At 40.2% G+C, this 19961-nt stretch overlaps 2 protein-coding genes across 4 annotated transcripts; both read right to left on the bottom strand.

Moving 5' to 3' along the window:
• Nucleotides 1-1539: 1539 nt before the first annotated feature.
• Nucleotides 1540-10450, bottom strand: sirt2 (sirtuin 2 (silent mating type information regulation 2, homolog) 2 (S. cerevisiae)). Of its 2 annotated transcripts, none has more exons than XM_040024453.1 (16): nt 10234-10450; nt 9837-9883; nt 9588-9636; nt 9139-9249; nt 8976-9017; nt 8738-8844; nt 8157-8213; nt 7977-8045; nt 7774-7903; nt 7624-7683; nt 7476-7531; nt 7281-7357; nt 7051-7102; nt 6906-6973; nt 4062-4128; nt 1540-2483 (listed from the first exon to the last, which is right to left on the bottom strand). In XM_040024453.1, coding segments are annotated over exons 3-16 (1038 nt in total). In that variant the 5' UTR covers nt 9589-9636; nt 9837-9883; nt 10234-10450; the 3' UTR covers nt 1540-2342. The 2 variants fall into 2 exon arrangements, with proteins under 2 accessions (XP_039880387.1, XP_039880378.1); XM_040024444.1 differs by lacking the exon at nt 10234-10450 and adding an exon at nt 10039-10209.
• A 3109-nt stretch (nt 10451-13559) lies between these two features.
• Nucleotides 13560-19726, bottom strand: dmac2 (distal membrane arm assembly component 2). Of its 2 annotated transcripts, none has more exons than XM_040024476.1 (6): nt 19632-19726; nt 19067-19257; nt 18873-18953; nt 14713-14852; nt 14452-14614; nt 13560-14350 (listed from the first exon to the last, which is right to left on the bottom strand). In XM_040024476.1, the coding sequence occupies exons 1-6, from the start codon at nt 19647-19649 to the stop codon at nt 14179-14181; spliced, it is 765 nt and encodes a 254-aa protein (XP_039880410.1). In that variant the 5' UTR covers nt 19650-19726; the 3' UTR covers nt 13560-14178. The 2 variants fall into 2 exon arrangements, with proteins under 2 accessions (XP_039880410.1, XP_039880402.1); XM_040024468.1 differs by lacking the exon at nt 19632-19726 and adding an exon at nt 19517-19607.
• Nucleotides 19727-19961: the final 235 nt, after the last annotated feature.

Genomic DNA, 19961 nt, shown 5'->3' with positions numbered 1-19961 from the left:
TGGGCTCAGTCGCTTGTTTTGTTGTCTTTGTCATACATTATTTAAAAATGTAGAATTATCTATGATCATAACATGGTAGCTACAGTCACCTTGTGTACTGTCTATGGCAGGGGTGTCAGATATTACGCCCTAAGCTCAAACATAAGACTTACACTTTTCATAGGTTTTACATCTTTGCCTCTTAGTGAAGAGGTCCCCCAGGACCATTCACACTACACCAATGTAGTTAACTACTATAGAAATTTGTTTTATTATTACAGGACAGTCTGGGCAATTATATATTAAGATATTCCAGGGATTAAATATGCCATTACACTTCTTTACACCGAGACTGAATGTGTCCTATACTGTAAAATGAGTTTGACATCCCTGGTCTATGATCTGCTTTGGCTCCTCCTCTTCCTTTAAACCCACCTTTCTTGTCATTGACTTCTTCGTGTAAACAGGAGGCTTAAGCAATATGAAGGTGGACCTTCGATGTTCACAGCCAACGCTGTGTGCCTGATGTGACCCTAATAAGCTCCTTTCTCTGACATCATACACAGCCAGGAAAAAACTGTTAGAAAACACCCATCACTGTAGTAGTGACAGAAACAGGGCAAGACCATATAGTTCATGTTTATATAATGTGTGCACTTTTTTAAAGTTTCTCAACAAGATTTTTTAATATTTTGAAGCATGACAAAATTAGGCACATGAGGCAGACTGTATCTTACCACGTTACCTAGGTTACTCTGTGTGGTGTATTTGGTGTAAATATAGTGTTTCTGAGCTCTCCTGTAAAATCAGTTTCCTTCTAATTAATCTAAGTTCATTCATTTGCTATAATGAAATGCCTGCAGAGCCTGCGAGAAGTTGGAAAATGTTGAAAAGTAACAGCCTTTTTGGGGAAAACAGCATTCATTCTTATGCAGATTTATGCAGGTAGATGCTCCAAAAAACAATCTACACCATATGGGGTAGACTGAGGCTGCAGGGCTAAAGCGATATTTTCCTGTGTGACAAGGGCAGCAGTGGAGAGAGAGAAACCTCAAGGCCCTGGAAGGATGCTGTCATCAGGATGAAGTTTAGGAGATCCATTACACTGAGGTGTGATACATTATTATGTGTTCTGCTATAACAAAGAAACAATATTAGCATCGATTGAATTTGTAATCTTAATATTTAGATTCAGGTGTTTTTAGTCTCATTGGTACCGGCGTACAAAGTTAAGCCACAAACATTTGCGACAGAAAGAGTCGTTCTAAAGATCTCACTTAATTCAAGAGTGCCACAGTAACGATTTAGGAATCACAGCAACTCAGGTATGAAGTATACAAAGCGGTGTTGCCGAGATGAGGTGATGGTGTGTAAAAGTCACCAAGACCCAACATCTGCAGAACCCCCCTGGCTTTAACGTCAGCAGGAGCGTCATGGCAGTGGTTTCTGAGCAGCTCCTGTAGGTGTGTTGTGTATGTGGTCCTATACTTTGTCCATGTAGCATACATAACCACAGTGTAACCAACTCCTCTATGAAAGACTTAACAGAAGTGAAAATGATCAGCTTTGAAAAGGTAAAATTTATTGCAGGGGGTTGCACTGGTTCCTGTGACATTGTACAAATGTTAATGTTATTGCATCCACCCGAGTATTTTTAAACCCACAAATCAATTCATGATCACACAAGTTTACAATAAAACCAGATCTTCTCATGTCCCCCATGCCCCAAATTAACTTAGGTGTAGACTTTCTTTTGCATTTTTTACATTGCTTTTTTTTTTTTTTTAAACATCATTAAAAAAAAAAATTAAACATGAGAGGAACATGAAAAACACGGTAAATTACAAATTGAGACATTTTAGAAGAGCCATGTGCCCAACTGCGGTCACCTATCAGGAAGTTAATTTTGTTAGTAGGAAAGTTATTAGCACAGCAGGTTTTGGCTTGAGGGAAATAACACAGCACCTAAAATAGCCCGCTTATCTTCACAGAAAAGATCATTTTTGATTAAACAAAATATCACATGTTCAATTGCTGGTTTGCATATTTTCTGAGCCGCTGTGAAGTGCAATGGCGCCTGTTTTAGAGACATTAGCCACAACGCACATGGGCACGCTATGTACTGCTGCAATACAGATAAATGAACAATAGGTTCTGTTGCAACATAAAATCTGCCGAGCCACAGAGAAAGTGATAAACAGTTTAGACTGAGTTAAAAAAAATAAATTAAAAAAATGCAAATGACTGATATAAACAGATGTCAGAAAGTCCACCACAGCCTCGCTTCCAGGTAACCCCCCGATGCCACTTCAATCTGTGACATCACCACAGTAGCTTCATTTAATCAGGGAGCTTTTTATTGGTTACTCCTCAGCTTTGGGTTCTGGTGGCGCTGATGCAGAGCTCGCCTTGGCTGTCGCTCCTTTGTTTTCACTGGCCTTCTCTTTTGCATCCTGACTGTCGATCTTGGCGTGCTCCTTCTTCACCAGCTCTTCCAGCTCTGCCTGGAGAGACGTAACAAACAAGAGCTTTAATGCAGCTGAGTCACTGAGATATGGAGCCCAAAGCGGTGGCAACAAGAAAAGCTACAAGACAAACAGCTCAAGCTTTTTTTTTGTTTTGTACTGCGACACCTCTTCCATCAGGAAAACCACAACTTCACAACGATCTACAATAGGCTACCTTGACACTAGGATGTTTTTGCTGCTCAAAAACAAACAAAATAAATAAGAGCAGTTAAAAATCTTTAGACACATTGATGATTTTTTTTCCTAGGAAAAAAATCATCAAAGTAATCAACACATTGTGGGCTGCATAATCGCACAAAAAATCTAAAGTTCAAAATTTAAATCCGATCAGCTCAGTAATGTTTATGGCCTCCACATGCATGTACACAACATTCTAAAGGCCTCATGAGATGGTGAATGACGTCCAACAGGGTCTCCCTGCTGCTGTTTGGCTGCTTCAGATGCACCGATATAGGATGTCCCAAAGGTTCTCAGTTGGATTCAGTTTTGGGGCATGTGAGGACCAGTTAATGCCATCAATCACCAGCATCATCTAAGAACAGCCTATGCACTCTGGCCACATGAGCACGGCTACTGTCCTACACCAGGAGGAACACAGGATCTTCGCTGGCATAATGAAACTTTCATCTCAGTACCTAACAGTAGTAAGCACTGTTGGCTAACACTGTCTAAGGATATGCCTCCACAGAACATCATTGATCCTCTGCCAAGCTAGTCATATCACATATCATTCACCACAACGTCTCCAGACTCTTTCATGCCTGTCACATGTGATCCGTCTGATCCTGCTCTCATCTGCAAGGAAAATGGGTCACCACTAATATAAGACATCCCAGAGGTTCTCAGCTAGCAGGTCTGGAGTGACAGACCCACCACTTCCTCTCTTGCAAAGGTTAATCGAGCTGCATGGTGCTGCACTATCAGCAAAGGTCCCACTGAAGGACATGAGGCCCTCGTGCTACCCTAATGTAGTCTGATTCTGACAGCTGTGTTAAATATGTATGAGTATGCGCTCTTGTTCCTCCTCCCACAAAGAAGCAGACACTGACCCTCCTGCTAGGCCGGCTTCTACTGCCCTGTGCTGTGAGGCACAGCAAACATCTGTGTGACAGCACTTATGGCTGTGCCTATGAGCTGAACTATCTGTACAATCTGAATTGACTGCAGGCACTGTGTCATCCTAACAGCAGTGACAAGGACACCAGCAAAATGCAGAACTAGATCAAAAAAAGTTAACAGCCAAAAAAAGAAAAGAAGGTAAGAAATGGTCCACACGCAAAAATTTTTTTTTAGTGGTTGTCACCTCTACAGTACAACTGTTGTCACTCTCATTTACACCAAAGCAGGTGAAATGGACTCACAGTGGTTTCTGCTTCCCAACCAGACAGACTGATACCCTGAAGTTAAAATGACTTTGTTATATTTTGATGATCAAGTGTTCCCATCACTTTCTGAGCAGTGTTTACTTGTTTTAACCTTACACATGATAGGCCTAAAAACATAGCAAAAAACTTAACATAGGACAGCATCCTTGAAAGGGGACATGTAACTTACCTTCCATCCCAGAAGATCAGCTAGAGCCAAACATCCATCATCACAAGTACTAATGTGAGCTACATCTCTGGAGAGAGAGGCAAATAAATAGCAACGTGTTAGTGCAAAACAACTTTTTATTTCACTGACAACACCAGCACCACTTACAGTGGGGCAAAAAAGTATTTAGTCAGCCACCGATTGTGCAAGTTCCCCCACTTAAAATGATGACAGAGGTCAGTAATTTGCACCAGAGGTACACTTCAACTGTGAGAGACAGAATGTGGAAAAAAAAAAAATCCATGAATCCACATGGTAGGATTTGTAAAGAATTTATTCATAAATTAGGGTGGAAAATAAGTATTTGGTCACCTCAAACAAGGAAAATCTCTGGCTCTCACAGACCTGTAACGTCTTCTGTAAGAGGCTTTTCTGTCCCCCACTCGTTACCTGTATGAATGGCACCTGTTTGAACCCATCATCTGTATAAAAGACACCTGTCCACAGCCTCAAACAGTCAGACTCCAAACTCCGCCATGGCCAAGACCAAAGAGCTTTCGAAGGACACCAGGAAAAGTATTGTAGACCTGCACCAGACTGGGAAGAGTGAATCTACAATAGGCAAGCAGCTTGGTGTGAAAAAATCAACTGTGGGAGCAATCATCAGAAAATGGAAGACATACAAGACCACTGATAATCTCCCTCAATCTGGGGCTCCACGCAAGATCTCATCCCGTGGGGTCAAAATGATCATGAGAACGGTGAGCAAAGATCCCAGAACCACACGGGGGGACCTGGTGAATGACCTGCAGAGAGCTGGGACCAAAGTAACAAAGGTCACCATCAGTAACACACTACAACGGCAGGGAATCAAATCCCGCAGTGCCAGACGTGTTCCGCTGCTGAAGCCAGTGCATGTCCAGGCCCGTCTGAAGTTTGCCAGAGAGCACATGGATGATACAGCAGAGGATTGGGAGAATGTCATGTGGTCAGATGAAACCAAAGTAGAACTTTTTGGTATAAACTCAACTCGTTGTGTTTGGAGGAAGAAGAATACTGAGTTGCATCCCAAGAACACCATACCTACTGTGAAGCATGGGGGTGGAAACATCATGCTATGGGGCTGTTTTTCTGCCAAGGGGACAGGACGACTGATCCGTGTTAAGGACAGAATGAATGGGGCCATGTATCGTGAGATTTTGAGCCAAAACCTCCTTCCATCAGTGAGAACTTTGAAGATGAAACGAGGCTGGGTCTTCCAACATGACAATGATCCAAAACACACCGCCCGGGCAACAAAGGAGTGGCTCCGTAAGAAGCATTTGAAAGTCCTGGAGTGGCCTAGCCAGTCTCCAGACCTCAACCCCATAGAAAATCTGTGGCGGGAGTTGAAAGTCCGTGTTGCTCGGCGACAGCCCCAAAACATCACTGCTCTCGAGAAGATCTGCATGGAGGAATGGGCCAAAATACCAGCTACTGTGTGTGCAAACCTGGTAAAGACCTATAGTAAACGTTTGACCTCTGTTATTGCCAACAAAGGTTATGTTACAAAGTATTGAGTTGTATTTTTGTTATTGACCAAATACTTATTTTCCACCCTGATTTACGAATAAATTCTTTACAAATCCTACCATGTGAATTCATGGATTTTTTCTTCACATTCTGTCTCTCACAGTTGAAGTGTACCTCTGGTGCAAATTACTGACCTCTGTCATCATTTTAGGAGGGGGAACTTGCACAATCGGTGGCTGACTAAATACTTTTTTTGCCCCACTGTATCTTTTACACCATAAACTGAGCTGCAAATAAGGCAGCAATGGACACCTTACTGAAGAAAGCAGTTTAAAAATAACCATCATTTTAATTAATTTGCTTTTTGTTTGTTTTGGCACAAGATGCTAATAAATTAAACTCACTGCTTCCACTAAAGCTTTCTTGGTCATTTAAGGCAGCGGTCCCCAACCCCCGGGCCGGTACCAGTCTGTGAGGCGTTTAGTACCGGGCCGCAAGATTTGAGGCTCGGGTGTGAAATTTATGGTTTCAGGGTTTTTATTGTTAACCTGGTTTCCCTATGTCTTTTCCCGTGTTGTAGTTGTGCGTCTTATTTTGAAAGAAATATTTACATGCTACCATAGCGACCAGAAAGCTAAGGGGCAGAGAGAAGGCTGTTAATCTCATGTTGTTGGCGGATTTTAGGAGGACGCTGCTAATAAAGTTACACAACTACACAGTGAATACGCGTTTATTATTATATTTACAAAATATCACAGTTTTTGTCTTGGTCGTGAAATCTTATTTTGTTGTATTTATCCGCAAAACCGTAGAGGCCGATCCGTGAAATTATTGTCTGACATTAAACCGGTCTGTGGCGCAAAAAAAGTTGGGGACCGCTGATTTAAAGGGAATCTGATAACTTTCGATGACTTTTCAGTTTCATAGAAACTTTTTAGCAAGTCAGATACTGAGCAATGTAGTTATAAATTAGTTCAATAATTAATGTAGTGAGTAGTATGAAAAAAAATGTAGTATATTCAAAGTATCTACCAATTCCATTTGGGACAGATAGATAAGTCTTTGGTGCCCTCTGGTTGTAAAATGGTGGCCTGCGTGATGTGTGTTCATTACTCTGTGCATCAGTCTGAACTTACAGCATACATTTCACATAAAAATAACTAAATCATAAAACAAAAAAACCTTTTCCTGAGTATCTGTTAAACTGTATTTGACACATATATTGTGCAGCTTAATGTAAAGGTACAGCTACAGTACACTGCACTCATTAAGATCTTTTGTTTATATTAGTTTGTAGTAAACGGCAAATGCAGAGTAAAGCTATGGAGAGGAGTAGCTGTGTCTCATTATCACCTGTAAGCCTTGTCTGAGTCAAAGTCCATCCCTTCGCCGAAACCAAACAAACTCATCATGGGCTTAACCTGCACAGAGACGCACATCAACACAAGCCTGCACAAATAATCCAAGAAAGAAGGAAAAGGAAGTGGTGAGTGCTTACCTGCCCTGATTTCTCCATGTTAATGAGCAGTCTGGGGCAATTTTTTGAAACCCTAAATGAAAAAGAAACACACAAAATAAAGTTTTCACCAGATCTACATGAAATTATAAAATGTGGTTGAGTGCAAACGCTCTCAAACAAACTCTCCTGCAGGTCTGTGGTCTACTACCAGACGATTACTGTGGCGGTCTCTGTGCTCAGACAGGAATGTGAAAGTTGAGCTGCAGTACCTGCTGACTAGACTCGCAAATGGTTGAACCTGAAGGGATGTCCCCATAACGATGAGAAGGTCGCAACGAGGAAAATCCTGAAAGGTTTACCAAAAAAAAAAAAAAACCACACACAACGTTTACTGTTACTAAGTAGCTGCATCACATTTCCTCAAAATATGCCAGAATGTTCACAAGCCGCTGGTGTCCACTCACCATCTTCATTGAAGTGAAGAATCGGGCAGGTAGGTTCTCTCCAAAGAAGACAATATCTGTGCCAGAAAAAGCAGAAGAGAGAGACTTTCTAAAAGTCATGGTTGAAACACAACATTACTAACATTTAAACAAATGAACATCTACTGACCTGGTTTAACCAAACTGCTGCACTTGTCACATTTGGGAATGTCGTCAGAAAAGATTTTCTCTACAAGACAGCAGGAGAAGGTTAAGATTCCAAGTGTCTCTTAATCAGACTAAAGCAACAATCCAAAGCAAAAAAACAAAAACACCACACCTTTCATCCACTCCAGGCTGTACTCTTTGCGGCAGCAGAAGCTGACACAGTGTGACGTGTAGAACGTCCCGTGAGCTTCGATTAGGTCGTCTCCTTCGAGCCCGGCTACTCGCTCCAGCGTGTCGATATTCTGAATGAACACAGGCGGGAATGTAAATGCAGCAATAGTGACTTCATTTGTGAAAAGCGAGTGTTCCTCCTACCTGTGTGTAGCAGCGTCTCAGGATGCCCTTGTCTTTCAACATCTTCATGAAATAGTGACAGATTGTTGGCTAAACACCCGCAAAGGTCCAACATGAGAGAATGAACACAGTGTGAGGCCATTTGTAGTTTTCTATATAACAACACATGTGACAAATAATCCGCAAGTGTGCGTGTTGTACCTTAAATTGTCCCGGGTAAAGCTCCCTTGCCAAGGCAAAGAATGGCTCTGGATGTTTCTGAAATACGAGACGGAGAAAAAGATAATTTTTTTTTCTAAAATAACAATTTCAAAAAAAGTTACAAGACAAATGTAGATGAGTTAAAGCCAAAGCCTTGAAGTTGACCTTTTATGTGTTTACTTACTTTATCCTGTTACAATGGTGCGTGTTCATACTAAACATGGCCAAAGCCATTCACAAGAAACATGGTTTAAAGGGAGGGCAAAGAAAGCTACAAGAGATATGTTTCAGATAGTGGATGATCTGAGGGGTTTATTTTAAACTGTGAATCATGGGAACCTACTCTGGGAGAGTCCAAGAATAAAAAAAACTGAGCTGAAAATGAACATAAAAAAGTAGTTTTTTGACTGAAATATGAGTTATGGTTTAATGTGTTGAATTTGAGGCCGACAGTAATTAATATGTTGTTTTTTGTGTCAATATTAGCGAATACAAAGTTGTTTAAGAAGTGAGTAATAAATGGGAAAAGTTTTATAGCCACTATCTCCCCTCAAGCATGTCCAAAACAATCTCTCACAAACCTTAAAGTAATCTATCTGGAAAATAGCCTCTGGGTAAGGCAAGTTGTATTTTTGCAGGTTTGCATACAGGCCAGTTTCTGGAGAGCGAAAATCTGGGATTCCAGCAGCTGTAGAGAGAAATGATGTTCAGTTACTCATTAAGAATAATAATGATTATTATAATAATAGTAATTAATAAAAGAGGTGATCTTTAAGCAGTTTAAGTGCTTATTCTGTGATATAAAAGAGAGATACTCACATGTGGATATTCCTGCTCCAACCATGCAGATGATGTTTTTACCTGCATGAAAGCAGAGAAGCTTGCGGCTCAATCAATAATAACTGCATTGTGGAAACAGGCTCGTAAGCGGTAAATCGATCCACTCCGGTGGGGGGCAGAGTGAAGGCGGGCAAAGACTCACATTTGCCGCTGTTTATGTATCGTGCCACTCCATCCAGAGTCAGCTCATCCAGGACTTTCTCAGCTGAACTGAGGCCCAGCGCGCTGGAGAAGAGGTTGCGCATGAAGTCCACTGATGGGAACACAGGGAAAATCAGATAAAGGCAGAAATCGATACATTCAGCCAAGTCAAGAGGCAGCTCCTAGTCTGATAAAACATGTCTCAGCACAGCCACTGCATTAGCAGGAAAATGCAGAGGACACTGACACTGTTTAGTCACAAGTAGTAAAGTGTATCTTGGGATTTAGCTACTAAGAAGTACATTATACTGCTGGGTTGGCACAATGGTCAAACTAACAGCAGAAATATATACAACTGGGAACCAGTCCAATCACTGGATGTAAGCAGTAAAGTAAGAGTGAAAATGAAAATACAGAAGTTATAAATCCCGTGTCTATGTGTTCACGTACTGTCTGCGTCTCCTGCAGCCTCGTCTTCACTGCTGTCGTCGGATTGTTCCTGCATAGGAAACAATACTAAAATTTACAAGCATTATCACATTTATCTACACTGCACTGAAATATTGCTGAACAGCTTTATCACCTCTTCCTGTCTCAGACACTGACAAATGAGGGTTTTGTTTGGATTATGTCAATCTGACGGACATAACCACACCTCGCTGCTAGCATTCACTGCTTCACACACACTACTATTCTCACCTCTGGTTCGGGAGTGACCTCCTCCTCTTTTTCTGATTTAGGAAGTTCTACAAATGTAAAAATAAAACAGCACGTCAAACTCACAGCACAGTTTCACGTAAAACTAATGCACCTAGCTTTGAAGCTAGCTACACTAGCACGCAGAAACAGCGACACATTCTCGAAGTTTAACCGAAATTTAACTATCATACATCCGTCCTACCTGACGAATCAGACATTTATCCGTCTGCTGAGGATCTTACACCACAAGGGTTCTGATGACAATCGATTTAAATGCCGAATTTTAAGAAGTTATGAGAGGTATCTAACACACAGCTAGCTGTTCTGTTGTTGTCCGTCACAAACGCGGTCCGTGCTTACTCTTGTGTTCAGCTTCACAAGAAAAGTCTGTTCCTACCTTCAGTTTGGGACTTTCGATAAGACTATTTGACTCCAGGTACTCCGAAACACTGCTCGGTGGTGTGGTTCCAACCAAAGCACCCACATCATGTGGCCAATGCTAATTTAGAGTTTGATGTGTTTCACACAAGTTTCGACAGGTGGGTAGTGCTGTACCATGCTGCAAAGTTACGTATTGATGTAACACCAAGTAAAGACGCGGTCAGTATTGCCCATACCAATACCGATACTGAGACCTTTACTCCATAAAGCCAGCTTATGTAGCGGGAGCAGTGTGTTATGACTTGTGAGATGAATCATAATCAATTTCGAAATTCTGAACACATTTTAATGACCAATAAATCACTGTCATTTTTGCTTTCCACAATAATTAATGAACACAACAAAACACACCTTTCAACTTTTTATTTTGAAACTGTTTTTTTTTTTCTTTTAATGTAAATGTGGCTGTCTTTAAGGTTCTATTGATCAACTTCTGTTGTTTAAATGTGCTATTAGCTATAAAAATGTTTAGTTTTTTTAATAATTAAAAAAAATAAGATACCAAAGTCAAACATAAAGGCTCAGACATTTTTCACAGTGCATTTTTGATGTTCTTCTTCTTCACTTCCAAAAATGCAGTGGACTACATACTGAACTTCGAGGACAGAAACAAAGTATCATCAATCCTGTCATGCTAGCATCTATCCAATGCCAATACCAGCATTGGTATATTTGGAAAGTTCTTAACTGCTGCTTCTTGGTTTTAACCCTAAAACAGCTTTAAAATTAATTTATATTATTATATAATTATGATATATTTTTGAATACAAAAATTGCCTCCAGGTAAATAATAATAATAATACATTTTGATATTTACTTACAGTCTATACCACAAAATACCTTTTCCCGCATTCCTTAGGTGATGTAATCATTTACAGTGTAATTTCTAGTTTCTCATCTCAGATCTCAGGCTGACAGATCACGTGCTCCTTTTTTCTTTCATATCAGATTTTGTTTTTTTGTTTTTTTTACTTAATTCACAGTGAGTGTGATCGCCACTGGAGAATTTGTTAAAAATTTGAATAATAATTATATATATATATATATATATATATATATATATACATATAATTATTATTCAAATTTTTAATGGTCACTGTTCGACTGGTCACTCCCATGGAAACACGAACAGACATCCCTTATCAGTGAATCTGATTTACTAACATACAATTTAAGGTCAGAAAACTGGCCATAAATGTGACAATTACTTTGCTCGCAAACTAAAACCTCAAACAATCCTCAGGGTAAGGAAGTTTCCACCCACAAATTACTAATTGAGGACCATTTCGACTTTCTCTTATTTATTTTCATGTCCCATGAAATAATTAGCTGCATTCATTCACACTTCATTCTACCATAGACCAATCATGTTCCACAAAATCCATTGGTTTACACTGAGCTCACCTACAAAGTGGGCGACATTCAAATCCTCACAACCTGTGTGGATATTACAATAAACACAGCAGCCTTTTCTCCATATATTTTATTTTATAAATTAATTTGTTTTGGTGTTACTTCACAAAATAGCATTTTCAATACATGTGATAATAGGAAAAAGTGTCCAGTAGGTCAAATCAAATCAAATCACTTTTATTGTCACGTCACATGTGCAGGTACATTGGTACAGCACATGTGAGTGAAATTCTTGTGTGCGAGCTTCACAAGCAACAGAGTTGTGCAGAATACAATAATGTAAACAAGCAAAATACAAGAATGGCTACATCTGAAACTAATAAATATATGTACAATATATAATAGTATATGCATTTCTGGATGTGTATACTAAATATTTTTCTACGTGTGTGTGTGTGTGTGTGTGTGTGTGTACACATATTTTACAAATTAAATAGAGTAAACAATGAATAGAATATATAAAATAAATTAAATAAAATATACAGAGTGAGACATGTGCAAAACAGTGGCATTACTGTACAGTATGGAGTGCATAATGTTAAAGTTCCAGTAGTGGTAGTAGGTGTGAGTAGAAGGCTGCGGGTGTGAGATTGGTTCAAAACCTCATTTTAATTCTGGCACAACTCCTTCCAGCTTTTCAGTCTCTCACAAAGCCTCGCTGTGCCCATCACTACAGCTGATCCCAATACTTGATATTATATTAAATATCACCAAAAATGCATGTAGTCAGTAAACTGTTACTTAACATTTGAAATTATTATACATTTTGTACTTTAATATAGCTTCCAGTACTATCCAACATAACAAAATAAATGCTACCAAATGACTTGAGATGGTATATTTACATACAAAAGTAGCAGCAGTTTCTTCACCCACATTCACTCTTCTCTCATAGGTGTCTTCATCAGTCCATTGACACTGCTGCAGAACAAGGCTCACACTGGATTATGGGCTTTAGTTTCCTCACATAAGCTCCTGCAGTGCAGATTACAAATACATACAGACACGCTGTGATGTGTGACGACATCGCTTGCGCTATCTTTAAAACATGTGGCAAGAGTAAATGGTAAATGGCCTGTATTATATATGTATAAGCATATTTGCACTGCACAAGACATAATGTGGATTGCACAACACTGGTCACTATATTCTTCATTTCCAGTTAATACTTGTACAGCTGCTGTTATTGTGTGTGTATATATATATATTTATTTATTTATATTTCTTCATACATTCTTATATAGTTCTATACTGTGTATTGTGTATTTTGTTGTACAGTTATTTTATTTTCAACTTTAATTTATATATTTTATCTTATTCTTTCCCAGTTAAATTTACCCTTCATTCTAATTTGTGTTGTACAGTTATTTCATTTTTTATATTTTATATTCTTATATTTTATTCCTTCCTAGTTAAATTTACACTTTTTAATTTTTCATATTTATTTCCTATCTTATTCATAGCCCTTTCCTTTTTTTTTTCTTTAGGTCACGAGCAGTTGTCTAAGCATTTCACTGCATATCGTACTGTGTATGACTGTGTACGTGACAAATAAAATTTGAATTTGAATTTGTATTTGTACAGCGCTTTATTTCGTCCCTAAGGACTCCAAAGCGCTTTACACTACTGGTGATGGCAAGCTACATTGTAGCCACAGATGCCCTGGGGCGCACTGACAGAGGCGAGGCTGCCAGACACTGGCGCCACCGGGTCCTCTGACCACCACCAGTAGGCAACGGGTGAAGTGTCTTGGCCAAGGACACAACGACCGAGACTGTCCGAGCCGGGGCTCAAACCGGCAACCTTCCGATTACAAGGCGAACTGCCAACTCAGAGTTGGCAGTAAAGCTAACAATAATTGTCACACTCTTTATTCTTTGTCAGTCTTTATTATATTTACACTTATATTTACATTCAGCAACAATTGAGACAGAAATGGTTTAGGTGGCATATAAATTTACATCACATATGTGTACATACCTTTAAACTGATTCTGGTTTAAAGCAACCCAGTTTGTTGGGTTTGTGATTGTTTAATCACATTTGACTTCATAAACTATAAGTCTGATATTGAGGTCAATGTGACAACCATGGTGACAATGTTGGCCCGAACAGCAGATCTGCAACCATCTGGCAACCAGTTATGAGAGAAAAATTTGCATTCCCTGACCAGTTGCAAATGGTTGCTGGAGGTTGATGGCAGACACTGAGAAAAATGATTTCCAAAATCCCAGTCATGCAGGCCTAAAGACCAGTCAGTGACCCCCGGCAACCACCTGTTTCTAAGGAAAAATGTGTATTCTGGGATTTGTGAACTGCTGCATAAGTCAGATATATTGGCTCTGCTAATTTTTTCTCGCTGTTGTATCTGCTGCCCTTCTCCATGCTGCATTTCTCTGATGTCTCACAGGCTGTATCGAGTGAGATGGCACATGATCAGACAGAAGAGATTGCCCGTTTCCTCTCTGATTTCCATCCCAATCCACATGCTACCTCTGTCTTTGCATTTGCTCCTCTTCTTCTTCTTCCACCTTCCTCAGATTGTGGTCGTAGCCATTAGCTGTGATCTGGCACTGTGGTAGCATTTCCTCCAGCAGGATGATGACCAGGCCAGGATTTGAAATCCCAGGTAGGGATGAGACATTCAGATGCTTCAGTCCCCTGCAGCAGGCAGAGACAGTAAAAGAAATAAAGAAGTACTTATTATAACAAATATCACTAGTGATATTAACTAGTATTTTGATGCATTTTGGCTCATTTACTTGAGATTCCTGAGCGCAGCCAGGCCGCCTGTGGTGATGCGTGGACAATGTGAGATGTCTAGCTCCTCCAGAGAGTCCTGGAACAAATGGAGCCTGGCCAGGAACCAGTCGTCCACTTCAGGACAGCCTTTTAATTTTAGAGTCCGCAAAGATCGCTGCCTCTCTGTGGTGACATAAATCAGATCAGAAACTAGACTTGCTTGCTGAATATTAAAGAAATTAATTATCAGCAAGTGAAAAAATTAAGTTTGAACTCAGTACCCAGATTTTCCAGTCCTGTGTAGTTGATGATGGTATAGCTCATGTCTGCTTCTTCTATAGGCGTGTTTTTGTGATTTAAGAAGTCCCAGCTGAATTTGCCCCTCTGGTTTGTACGAAACCACTCAGACTGGCCGACATACCTGAGAATCATGGATCACAGCAGCACAAAGACACGAGCTTAACTCAAACACTTCACACACACACGTATACATACATATACACACACACACACACACACACACATATATATAAATATACATACATACATATATATATACATACTTACATACATACACACACATATATATATATATATATATGTTAGGGGTGCAACGATACTCGTATCGATATTGAACCGTTTGATACAGTGCTTTCGGTTCGGTACGCATATGTATCGAACAATACAAAATTTGTAATTTATTTTATCAACTTTCCTTCTGACAATGCTGTCTGTGTTGAGCGCTCAGTGAATCTGTGTTCGACTACTCCGCCTAGGCTGCACTGTCGAGCGCAGATCCACTGAGCGTTCAACACAGACAGCATTGCCAGAAGGAAGAGCGCAGGGCAAGCTAGCCAGACAGAAGTTAAGCTCTCCTTGCAACATGGCAAATTGAACCTCCCCCACCCTCATTCAGATCTGGCGTTTGGAATTATTTTGGTTTTCATGTGACGTATGACCCTGAAGGTAAGCGCGTCATGGACTAAAGTAAAACAGTATGTTGGATGTGCCACGCAATGCTCAATTACATGGGTGGGAACTAGTGTGTTAGCGCAGTTAGCTCGTTAACGTGTTGGCCGTCTAGCCCCACGCACGGGCGATCAGGGGTAGCTCGTTAACGGAGATTTGCCGTATTGTGGCGTTAACGTCATTTCAACGAGATTAACGCTGACAGCACTAGTGGGAACACAACGAATATGACTGCACATTTACTCCGACATCATCCTAGTGCAAAGACAAGTGGAAGCAGACAAAAACAACAAGCATGCATGCTACAAACTTTACCCGAGTCATTTAGACAGCCGTTAGCACATGATTCTCCTTATGGGGACCTGATATGTTTAATATTGTGGCGAGCTCAGACAAGGAGGAGACGGAGGTGTCGTTTGGTCTTGCTTCCCGTGAGCTAGCCAGGGAGCACAGCCGTTTATTGACATCTGCAGAAGAACACTGCCGCTAGCTAGCTGTACAAACAGAACCCTGAACAGCCCTGACCCGCTACAATATGCTGCTGAGAATATAGCCCAGAAGAAGCGTATAGTATAGCTTTTATTTTGGAAAGAGCCATTTCTCTGTAATAAACTCTCTTTTCCAAAGATGAGTGATTCCTCAATCAGATACAGGGCTTGCAAAATCGCTAGCCCGACGTCCCGGGGCTAGTGATTTTTCCAGTCGGGCTACCAAAATCTATCTCTGCCCTGCCCGTCGGGCTATTGAAGGAAAATATATGTCAATGCTTTTGCATTCTTTCGGAAATGTAGCTGGGTAATTATGCCATTGGCATCGGTGAGCCACTGTCAATATGTGACATATTGAAATCACGTTTGAATTTGCGCTTGTTTTTTGCTTTCACTTTGCAATCGCGCGAACTGTGTATAGAGAGCGACAGCACTGATTGGTGAGTGATGATAATTTGCGCACCAATTCCTCTGACATCGTCTTATCAATCGTTAGCTTACTATGCAAACATGACAAGTGAAATCTCCCGCAGCAAGCTTAAACATGTGAGAGGTTGATCGCGCAGAGAATCGCTGACCGTTATGTGTGTGTGTGTGTGTGTGTGTGTGTGTGTGTAAAAGCAGCAGGATATATATTTTAGTTCTGCTGAGCCAAATAAGACAGGTCAGGGTGAAGAAGTGACAGCCAAAGAAAAGCTTACCACAAAACGGAAAAGTTATGACAAATCAGACTATAAGGCAAAAAGAAAGTGCAGCTTTATGGTTTCATGGACAAAAAAAATTCTGTGGCTGCAATATGACGAGCTAAATAACCAGGGCTGCACATAAGTGGTCCGCAGGTGCGCATTCGCTGTCAAAAAAAATTTAAAAAAACGCGCACAAGATATGAAGTTGCAACGCGTGTTTGCATACATAAGATTTTCTGGAGGAGGACAGACATTTGTTTAGAACTCTTAAAGATGTCGAAGAAGCTCCTTTAACCAATTACTTTGGTGTTCCTCCACCTCCAAACAAATGTCAGGAGTCCGAACCACAAAAGAAGCGCGTATTCTCGGAAAAGTGGTTGCAGGAGGTGAGCTGGCTTCAAACAAATGATGAACGCACAGAGATGTGGTGCAGAATGTGCCGTGAAAATCCCACTCTAGCGGACAAAAACAGTGCTTTTTATATGGACGCAAACGCGCGTTGCAACTTCTTATCTGGTGCACGTCTTTTATTTTGAGAGCGAATGCGCACATGCGGACCACTTATGTGCACCCGTGTAAATAACATAATGTTCTGCCGGGTGTGTTGTTGGTTTTCTCTCGATTCCTGAGTCGACAAGCGCCTTTGTTACTGGGACCAGTCATTTTAAGAAAGGCCCCCATTAGAACCCATGAGAAATGCAAGAAATGCATTATTGCTCAGTCTGCAATATCTTTCCCAGAACAAACACCAATTGCAAATAACATACTAAAAATAAACCTGAAAAATGTGTTTAGAACAGCGTACTATGTTGCAAAGAGTGAACTACCACTGGCAAAATTTAGCAATCTTTGCAAACTTCAAAAAGCAAATGGCCTAGATCTTGGTTCCGTGACTTCAGTGGAAATTTCAAATTCAGGATATGACACAGACTGATTCATGTCCTACACAGTTCTTACAAGTTCATAGAAATTTCTGTTCAATTAGAACCAAGTATTTGAGTTGATGATTGTAATTTTTATACAATGTTGTAATTTGTTTTTCAACAATTTTTTGATTAATGTTTTGTTTCCTTTACAATATTATACTTTAATGTATAATATTGTAAAGGAAACAAAACATCAATCAAAAAATTGCTCTCTTTTTTATTCGGGCTACTTACATTTATTTTGGGCTACCAAAAACTGAAGAGTCCCTGCCCGAAGGGCTACCAGGGACTTTGAAATTTTGAGAGCCCTGCAGATATATATTTTTTATTTTCTTACTTTGTTGTTTCAGCAACATTAAATTTAAAAACTGTACTTTTGAGTTAAAATATATATTTATAAGTTTAATAAATGACAAATTAAAAAGGCATGAACATTTTTTTGTATCGAAAAAATATCGAACCGTGACACCAAAGTATCGAACCGAACCGAACCGTGAATTTTGTGTATCGTTGCACCCCTAATATATATATATCCCTAAAACAGCAATAGCAAGAGAAAAGAAAAAACTAAAAAGTTAAAAAGTATCCAACTCTAGTGCTTTTGTCATGAGACTCATCTGCTCATCATCTTTATTCTTCAGCACAGCCTGAACTCTCTTGGTCAAGCTTTCTTCAGGAATAGTGCTCCAGGCTTCTTAAACTACATTAAAAGTTCTTCTTTCGATGTTTTGCATTTTGTTCTGTTCTTTGTCTCACTGATCTGCTTAACTAATGTTGAGGTCTGGGCTCTGGAGAGGCCAATCCATAACACTATCAGTGTTTCACTGTGAGTTTTTACTGCATTGCCAGTGTTTTGGGATCATTTTTATGTTGAAAAATGAAGCTGTTGCCAATCAGACACTTTCAACATGGTATTGCATTTTGGATCAAAATCTGATGCAGCCCATCAGCTTTGACCCAACACCACTGGGAATGCAGCCACAAACCATGACAGAGCCTCCACCATGTTTTACTGTTGGCTGTAGACACTCACTGTGATCCCCATCTCACAGTGAAGATGTTTGTGTTCAATAATTTGAACCACAAATTTCAAATTTGGATTAATTACTCCATAAGAGCCATTACCAATGATATTCAGGCCAGCTGAGTAATTTGGCATATCTGAACCTTTTCTCGTTTTCTCCCTTCAATAAACTGTTTCTGTGCAAGAAATGTTTGCAACACGGCTCAAATTTCATCCTGGAACTATTTTTCAAGATTTCAAGAAAAAACTGACCATTATTAAACCTGAAAATGTTTGGTGGGCAGTTATTAAATATGTAAACAATCCTTCTATAGCTACAGTGCAGGAACAAGGGAACAAGGCACTTACCTAAATCCTCCCTTCAGGCTCAAGATGTAATACGCTGATGCTATGTCTGGCCCATAAAACCTTTGTGTGTAGCTATAGTAGCTGGAAGAAAGTAAAAGTAGCAGAAAAGTCAGTGATTTACATCAAACAACAGAGAGCAGCAGGAGCAGGAACAGGTGCATCATCATGTTACAAACTCCCAAAATGAGTCCTACACATTTTTCTTTTGAAGCTGGCTCCTTTTTGCCTGAGACCTCCACCTGAGGAGCATCTCTACATCGTAGAAACGCTGGGTGAGGAACAGGAGGAGTCTCCTGTGCAGAGGAGGAGGAGATGCTGAGCTGGTGCTCCACTGTCGCCTAGCAACAACGAGGAGAACTGACCGCTGGCAACATCTGTGTAGATACTGTGCACAGAGACAGGAAATGGGATGGAGGATATGAACAGTGACTACTGTCAGGTTAAACCTAAGTAGAGATTCAATGACAGCACATGTCTGTTAACAGTGTGGTTTTTGTTTTCCATTCAGACACGGAGATTTTGCCATAATTACGTATAAATCTTACAGTTAGGTTATGTAAAAACGTGTCTCACACAAATTCAACCACAGGTCTTTTCTAACATTAGCTAACCTTACTCTTATCGTATTTATATGGTTTAGCTACCTTGCAAAATCCTAACAACACCATGCGCTTTAAGCCTGCCGGGCCTGCCTTACGTACAACATGTAATTTAGTCAGCTTAATGCAGTAATAAGTCGAAATTTGAAGGGTAACTTACTGTCAAGGGGGCCGACATGTTGACGCCGCTTTACAGAAAGTCGGAAAGGACAAACCGCACGCTTCCGCTTCTTGCTGGTGTCAGTTTGTTGTTGTTTTTCGTGTTCACCGCAAGGTGTCGCTCAATCCACGTGTCTAGTCCAGATTAGAAGCTCCTGAGCGGAGTTCTTCCCTCATAAAGTCCAGACGGACTTACAACTAGGCAAATCGTGAGGCAGTGAGAAAAAAACATGGTCTAACAAGCATTCATTGTCTTTGATTACCAAATGTATATACATGACACTGTTATGAAAAGAGTACAATTTCAGTTTTATTTATATAGCGCTAAATA

The sequence above is a fragment of the Simochromis diagramma genome, unplaced genomic scaffold (assembly GCF_900408965.1).
Source record: "Simochromis diagramma unplaced genomic scaffold, fSimDia1.1 OVJJ01000348.1, whole genome shotgun sequence".
NCBI lineage: Eukaryota > Metazoa > Chordata > Actinopteri > Cichliformes > Cichlidae > Simochromis > Simochromis diagramma.
This window is presented reverse-complemented; position numbering and strand designations above follow the sequence as displayed.

What these genes read in the sequence shown, in the direction of transcription:
- dmac2 (XM_040024468.1), bottom strand. Translation starts at nt 19,540, where the DNA reads ATGGTGTTGTTAGGATTTTGCAAG. An exon ending in CACAGGACTGGAAAATCTGG is followed by an intron (nt 14,615 to 14,712) that starts GTACTGAGTTCA and finishes ATGTCACCACAG; the next exon opens with AGAGGCAGCGATCTTTGCGG. An exon ending in GCTGCGCTCAGGAATCTCAA is followed by an intron (nt 14,351 to 14,451) that starts GTAAATGAGCCA and finishes TGCCTGCTGCAG; the next exon opens with GGGACTGAAGCATCTGAATG.
- sirt2 (XM_040024444.1), bottom strand. An exon ending in GACTCAGACAAGGCTTACAG is followed by an intron (nt 4,129 to 6,905) that starts GTGATAATGAGA and finishes CTCTCTCTCCAG; the next exon opens with AGATGTAGCTCACATTAGTA. An exon ending in CTGATCTTCTGGGATGGAAG is followed by an intron (nt 2,484 to 4,061) that starts GTAAGTTACATG and finishes ACGTCTCTCCAG; the next exon opens with GCAGAGCTGGAAGAGCTGGT.